Below are 8,132 nucleotides of genomic sequence, written 5' to 3' on the forward strand. Positions count from 1 at the left end.
GCGGAAGGCACCCCCTGCCACTGAAGCCGCCTGAGCCTCAAGCAACAACAACGAACCCAGAAGCACCCCCAAGCTATGTGCCTGTTTGCCTGGCACTCTATTAATTACCTTTTTTTAATCTAGGCAAAGTCCATCCTATTGCAAAGGAAGAATAAGGAGTACACTCTTAAGCACACTCATGAATCTTCTTTTGCAGCCACTGCTTGAATTCAGAACGTGAAAGTTGAAGCTGGAGCTGCGAAAAAGGAAGCATGGACGCCCTTAGAGTGTGCTTCTAATGCCTCTTTTTGCAGTCCCTACTTGAACTTCCAGTCACCTGGCTGTCCTACACAGCTGTCAAAGTGGCCTGTGGAGAGGTTTTTATCTTACTGGTGGCTGCGTAGAGCTGCATTTTTGCTACTTTCAGTTTTGTAAGCTGCCTTGAGGGCATTTGCAGCAAAAGGCAGGCTATAAATTCTATAAATAAACATGCAGTAAGCAGAACAGTAATCAAGCATTGTTTGAAGGCATTGGAATGTGATGGGCCATTGCCATTAGATGGTTCCTCAAGCTATTTCAGTTAAACTTTATATACTTTAGCACACAGGAAGCGTGAGAGAGAAGTGGGTCTATAATACTAGTATTTTGAGATGGCTTACTCTGCAGGCTTACCAAGAAGAAAGCCCCACTGAACACAGCAAGATCTGCTTCTGAGTAAACATGAACAAGATTGCACTGCATATTACACAAAGCCTAAAAGGTGGAAGCATTCATGTCAAGTGAAAAGAAGTAGGGCAGTGCTACGATGAATACATCAAAGCCTTCTTGTTCTTTTTGGTGTATAGTAGTGCAGCACAGGAGTAGCCAGCACTCCCAGTGGTGTGTCTGTACACAGGGCTTATTTCCCTGTCGCCTCTTTCCCCCACCCCATCATAACACAGCTGCCAGAAGGCTTGGTGTGCACCCCATCAGCTGCTCCTGGTGTGCTGCATGCTGCACTTTTTCACTTTTGGTTGCACAGAATATACAACAAAACAACACTCTTACTGAATTGGGAAAGGATGCAGAACAAATTTGGCATCCCCTACCCCTGCTATTACCAATTATTACCATAATCTCTAGCAGTGTGATTCCAGGGGCAGAGGAAGCACTAAGGGGGCGTACTTAATGGAAAGGAAGGAATGAGGTAGATGTTGTTTTCTGAATCTGAAGTTCCAAAAAGGAAGTGGAGAAAGCTTTTAAAATGTCATTTTCTCCCACTCCACAGCTTCTTGTAAACACACACTTAGGCATGTGCAGAGTTAGGCATGAAAGCAAATAACAACAGCAAAAACTACAGCAGAAGCTCAACTTTTGTCAAGCTTATCTATTGTCAAGCTCGTGTTTTTTCCTGTAGACTGTACATTCATTGGATACTGTAAATCCATGCAGCTACTAGTGTCAGTAGCAACAAGGTGCATACAGTTCTTCCAACAAATCTTCAGCCTGTCTGTTTTGTTTTGTTTCTTTTCCTAATGCAGGGGTGCTTTATCTTTTCTCTGGCCAAGTATACACCACTGACCTACAACAAGGTGTACATATATCCTCAGTGGGCCATTGGCCTGGGGTGGATTCTTGCCCTCTCTTCTATGGTCTGCATCCCGCTTGTAATGCTTATCCGTATTCTACAGTCCGATGGCTCTCTCATTGAGGTAAGTCAACAACCTGGAAGTACATGAGAATGCACACTGGCCCTCACAGGCTTTTTTCTCCGCAACTGCCTTCCCAGCCTCAACTCTAGTGCTTTGCTGCAGGATCCAGGCTATTTCCAGTGCACATACATCATTTCTACATCTACAAAAGTTTTTCCTGGTCATTCATTCAATGGATAGGGCAGTTTTACAGGCCCTGTTATTTTGGTGCATTCACAATGCTTAAAACAGGGCATAGCAGAGTTCTTCTGTTGAACTGGACAAGGTTCAGTGCAATTAAATAAGATGCCTGTTGTTTTAGTCATATTTACATTCTGGAAAAGAATACAGGTGCTCAATAATTTTAGCTTCTGGACAGCTGGAACGCGGCCAGTACAGAGTGAAGTTAGACATGCATGGGATTGTAATATTTGCTAAAAGAACTGGTGTCCATTTACAAACCACAAAGCCCTCTCTATCCAAGTTGATTCCTCTAAGCCAGTACAGTAATTTCCAACCTTTTCCAACTTGGGACCTTATTTAGCCCAAACATCCATTTGAAGACACGCTTTCTAATTTTTTCAATCTTACATTTGTATGTTGGTAGTGCTGCTGTTGCACGCCAGTAGTGGTCATGATCATCTAGTTAAAGAAGACCAATAGTCTAAGCATTATCCAAATGGGGGCCTTCTGCTTGCCTCTCACACCATTTCTCAAAGTGACTTCTTTGCAATAGTACTTACTGGAGTGGAGATACCCAGGTATAAAATGCCCAGACTCTAGCACATAGGAAGTGTGCAAGCATTTGGTACTGTAATAATCAAATGCACAGAAACAGTAACCAGGCAATAATATAGACCTTTTTATTAATAGATTTTTAATTAATTATCAGTTTTTAAACAACATGTATTTTAAATAACAACACTCAAATATATTCATTCTAATAAATAGTTTACAATCAGGCATCAATACAGTTTAACTTACTAATTCCTTCATTGTGTTATGCAACATATAGCAGGCTTTCCCCCCAGTATAGGACTTCTATTTGCATATATTTCTAAAGGGGCAAGCTTCAAATATTTATCCTTTTTAAATAAATCCAGGACTCATCTATTTTGCGCTATTACTATTTTGCCAGATTATAAGAGTTGCTTGAGTAGCAGTCCTCTGCTTAGTTGCTATACTGGAATCTCAGACAAGTCAGCCTAGCTTTTGATGATTGTACTTTGACAAGAGCCCTAGTAAAGACATGAAGATCCACCTGTGGGGTCCACATGTTGAGTGTGCAGCCTCCCTTCCGGGTGCCGCACCATAGATGGGCATCCTAGCTACATAGTGTGCTGCGTGGAAGGATCTAGCCTGCATCAGCTGCACTACTGAGTTAAGAGAGCCACCTAGTGGAAGCAGTAACTTATCAGTACCTCAGGTCCAAGTGATGCTCACTGCATATTACTCACACCAGCTTTCCCCAAAACCTTTCTTCTGTGTTGCCTTGTTCTTTGCATTATCACACTTTCTCCCAGTAACAAAATCAGTTTTCTGATCTCATCTTGTCTCATGAGCACTGGCTTGGACGTTCAAACTAAATCCACTTCATGGTCATGAACCAACATTTTTTTGCCATTTGAACTGTGAATACATAAGAGCAGCCCTGCCAAATCATACCAAAGGCATGTGTATTTCAACACCCCCCTCCCCCCCCAAGTCAGATCCTTGCAGGAAACCCACAAGCAGCACCCTCTTTCATTTGTTCACTAGTGACTTGAATAACTCAGAAGCATGGTGTCTCTGATCCCGAGGAAGCATACAGGCATCGTGATGGGTAGCCACTGATAGCCCTACCTTCCATCAATTGGTCTAATCCCTTTTAAAAGCCATCTAAGGCAGCAGCCACTGTGCCACTGACATTTTGCAGCAGCCAATTCCCTCACTTAACAACGTGCTGTATGAAGAAATACTCCATCTCCTTTGTGCCAAATCTATTCAGTTTATTAATTACCCTTCACCATAAGGTCCCAGGACAGGTTACATCCATTTAAAATACAATATTTGAAAACAGGCTACCCATTAAGTTCTTTTGGATGACTCTGAGTGAGTGAGTGTGAAAGAGATAAGTCTCTCCTCTTTTTCCACACTATGCATCATTTTACACAACTCTGTCATGTCTTCTCTGATCTTTTTTTCTAAACCAGAAAACCCCAGGTGTTCTAATCTTTCCTCATAGGGGAGCTGTCCTTTTCTATACTCTTTCCTGCTCTACAATATTCCTCCTCCCCCTGCCCCGTTTTTTTTTTTTTGAGATGCAGCAACCAGAACTGTTGGCATTGGCTTGTGTTCATTGCAGTGCACAAGGATTTTCCTTGCATGATGGGACCTTCTTCCCTTGTGCCTCCCCTTGATCTTTTCTGGGGGTTGCCCCAACCCTCCAGAGCTGTTTTGGGAACAGCACCGGAGGAGGAAGGAATTAATGTAGGAATCCTTGTACTAGCTTCTCCTGGTGCAATGGGTTTGCTGAATATGACCCAGTGTGCTATTTCAAGTGTGCTACATCATAGGTATTATTATAATACTGGCAGTTTTATTTTCAGCCCCTTTCCTAACATGATATTCAGTTTTTTCTACAGCTGCTGCAGGCTGAGTTGATGCATATCTACCATAACCTCTACACACACACACACACACATGCCCCACCCCTGCCGGTGATTTTTTTTCCTGGTCATCACTGCCGGTTCAGTCATACATGTTTGGATTCCACTAAATTGTGTGCATAGAACAAGGTCCACTCATGCAATTATGCTTCCATCTCCTCTTCCCACGTGCCCTTCCCTCCCAATCTGCTCTGGAGCGTTGGGGAAGCCCCCAGAACAGGTTTAGGGGGCATCTGGTTGGGCTTTGCTTATGTTCTTATAAGGAGAGGAGGGAAAATCTCGAGCACACCCCATTCTGTGCACACATGCATCCTACTTAGCCTTACATTGAACTCTGCCCACATTCATGTATCTGTAAAGTTAGGCTTTTTCACTCCAATTTTTCACTTCATAAGGATCTGGAAGCCTTTTCAAATACCATGTTTCCCTTTCTCTCTTTCCAGAGGGTGAAGGCAGTGGCTGCCCCTCGTGAGATAACTCGGTGGGAGAAAGAAACAGAGAGCGCTGCCCCCTTCTGCCCTCCTGGAATGGCCAATGGAGAACTGATCAAGCCAACTCATATCATCGTGGAGACAATGATGTGAGCTCTCTCTATGAGAGGAAGACGCCTGCTTTAAAACTGCCGTTTACTAACCATAGAATCTCTCATAGGACCAGGTTTACAGAGCTTTATATTTGCACTAGGATTTATTTTTATTTCTCACAGAGAAAGTTATTTTTTGTGTGTTCAGTTTTTATTTTTTAATATTTTGTAAAGTAAATCACAGTGGATGCCTCTCGCTCTATTTAGAGGCAGAGCTTTCATATCAAATTAGGCACACTGCAGGAATTTACTAATTTTCTCTCTCTCCACACAACATATCTATCTAACGCCTATTCATGATACCACTTTACCACTTGAGTTGATTTTCTTGCCAGCAATATATACATGGGCTGCAATCCTATGCACATTTTCTTGGGATTATGCCCCATTGAACACAGTGGGACTTACTTCTGAGTAAACATATATAGGATTATGCCAACACACAACACATATAAATATATGCATATACACGTTTCAAATTTCTTTAGGTGCTGGTGTGGTTGCGAACAGGGTAAAACCAAAACTTAAGAAAGTGAATATCTCACTGGAGGCATTTGCTTTTTTAATGCTTATGTTGTTTTAAGAAACTGGTTTTCAAAGGTGTGGCACTATCTTCCTCTGGTTCAAGTGGGGAGAATTAAAGCAGGAAAGGGTACATGCTTTTATGCTTATTGTGGTCCATGTAAAATATAGAGAGATTGTAGATATATATTTGTGTGCTTGTAATTGGAAAAGCTGCAATATGGGGTGGGAATTGGGAGCAGTTGGGAACCAAGGGAACAATCCACGCAGCAGCCATCTCCCGAGTATGGTTTCTGTGCGAAAAGCCTGCAAGAGGGTGGCAAGGTCATTCCTGCTTGGGTGGCATTTTGCCAGGCAGTACCCTCTCAGGGCCACTTTCTACATCCCACGAGTCCCGTCTTCCCTAAGCCAGTTCTGTGTCTAATATCCCAACACAGGCAGAGTTTATATGTAGACTTCTGAGAAAGACATGCAGACCTTTGTGTTGCTCTACTACTATTGTTGGTATAGAAGGGTTTCTCTGAGAAGCCACCATGGGTCCTAGATCCCTTCTTGGGTTGCTTTTTGAGAGACGAGAGTAACTTAACAGGTCAGCGGAGTGGACTGAAGCAAAGTGATGTGGGGAGTGGCCCGTCTTCCGCAGGCCATACTCGAGAAATGAACTGGCTTTGACTTGAATTTTCTTAGAAAGGTAGCTTGCTGTCAAAGAACACGTATAGAAGTGCAGCATTTGCAAGGATGCTGCAAAAGCGCTGTGCAATTCTGAAGCATTTTTGAAACCCCAAACTTGCCAAAATTTATCATTTCTAGTTCACAGAAAGGAGTGTTGGGCCTGTATCATTCAAAGCAGCGTAGTAGCATATCGGTCACTATAAAACCTGAAATGGACCTCTAGACCCACTGCTGAGGAAGCTACTGCAGCGCAGGACTATTCAGGACATGCAGCTGAGTGAGAGAGAGAGAAAGAAGGAGATGCAGGAGGCAGACTTAGATCCTGATCCTCACAGGCATTTAAGTAGAGTCATCATTTGTATCGTATGGAGATAAGGAAGCACAAGAAGATGAAATGAGCTACAAAGGCATTTTAGTTTGGATGAGGCATGAAACATCTGAACAAGATTTTTCATCAATGAACTAAGCATACAGAACTTTCCCACTTACCTCAGGAATAAGGATTTGCTTCTGGAAATCTCACCTCAGTTTTGACCAAGCCCTGGTTCTTATGGAAGGTAATAAGATGGTGTTGGATAAAGGCTCTTAGACCCTCCCATATGGGCATTGATCCTGGGGGAGGTGGTGCCCCCTTTTAAGTGAGTATTGGCACTAAACGCAATATGGGCAGGATTGTAAACCAGAAATGGCAGCAAAGCCTTTACCTGAGTACCTGTAGCCAGTTTAGTCTGTCAGTGACAGATACTGTAGTTTAAACTGGAACCTAGCCAGTATTTAAAAACATTCCTAATTACATTTTTTTTAAAGAAAAAAGAAAACCTAAGAAAATGTCTGCGTGTGTCCCATGCTCTCATTGGCCACAGCGTATTGGTTTTACAAATGCTTGCTAAGTCATGTCAGGTTTTATATGAAATGGAAACAACTTTAAATAAAGGACCAAAGCACAGTTATTTCAAGTTTCTTGTATAGCTGACTTTTTTTTTTTAAGGTAAGAGTCTCAAATTTATTTTTATGCGAGGGAACTGAACTTTGAGTACACACAGGTGGCCAGGGTCAGGGCTTTCTTTTTCCAGTGACCATCCTACTGGAAGAGCCTTAAGCCAAACACTTCCATAATATGCGATGACATGATAGCATCATTCTCAAATCCTAGCCCCTACCAGCTGAAAAGCTTAACCTGGAGGGCTAAGGCAGCCAAGGGAAAGCTGACCTCTCTCATCCAAGCCTCATTGCTAGCCAAAGTAGGACTCCAATTTAATAAGCACAGGTTAGACTTGTATTGTCTCTTTTCATGCTATTGGGAAGCAATGAGGAGTTAGGCCAGAAGCAGATCTTAACTGAATTCCCTTGACTCTCCCTGGTGCACATTGACCTAAATACGGTGCAGTGTATATTTTGATAAGCAAGTAAATAAATGAGTTCAGGCTTTCCAAAGCAGCTGATGATCCCAGTGCAAATATAATCAACCAGGGGATACTCTAAGCACATATTGTGGGAGGATGAATTTCCAGAACAAAACCAGAAAGAATCAGTCCTGCGCTTTTAGAGTTCCAGCTAGGGAAGACAAGTACCCAGCCCATTTTGAGGTTAAGCTGTGCCATTTGAATCAGTAGCTTCCATGTTGAGGGTGAAAGGGTTTTATAGGCATATACACAGTGACCTTAAAAAGTTATGCTAGCTAGTTAGTGTAATTGGGGGCGGGTGGGGGTGAGCAAAGCCTCAATCAAGTTTAACACAGCCTGTCATCCCTAGGTTTTCTGTTCCAAGGAGCACATTTTCACACCGCAAAATCTCTGAATAATCGAATGTGGTAAATCTGAATGTCAACAGTAGATTCTGCCAAATTAAAGGGCATGGGGTGGGAGTGGGGGCAGGGTTAGGGGGACATTGTAAACAACTGTTTGTATTTTCTACTTATTTATGATTGAAAAAAAGAAAGACTGGTTTTTTTCTAATTTACTTTGTAGAACTTTGTGGCCTATTTTATCTGTTATTTTGTAACTAAGAAGTTAAATATTCAGTATTGTGACTAACTGTTGGTGAACTGGTTTGGATTCA

At 42.4% G+C, this 8,132-nt stretch overlaps 1 protein-coding gene across 7 annotated transcripts in view; it reads left to right on the forward strand.

The window, feature by feature from the left end:
• SLC6A6 (solute carrier family 6 member 6) overlaps positions 1-7,030 on the forward strand; it is a 55,254-nt gene extending 48,224 nt beyond the window's left edge. For all 7 annotated transcript variants that reach the window (XM_053378048.1, XM_053378041.1, XM_053378043.1 and 4 more), the window contains 3 exons: positions 1,500-1,670; positions 4,741-4,877; positions 6,213-7,030. In XM_053378048.1, coding sequence (XP_053234023.1) covers positions 1,500-1,670; positions 4,741-4,877; positions 6,213-6,297 — 393 coding nt within the window. In that variant the 3' untranslated portion in view covers positions 6,298-7,030. The remainder of the gene's footprint in view (positions 1-1,499; positions 1,671-4,740; positions 4,878-6,212) is intronic.
• The last annotated feature ends 1,102 nt before the right edge of the window (positions 7,031-8,132 follow it).

The sequence above is a fragment of the Podarcis raffonei genome, chromosome 2, assembly GCF_027172205.1.
Source record: "Podarcis raffonei isolate rPodRaf1 chromosome 2, rPodRaf1.pri, whole genome shotgun sequence".
Taxonomy (NCBI): Eukaryota; Metazoa; Chordata; class Lepidosauria; order Squamata; family Lacertidae; genus Podarcis; species Podarcis raffonei.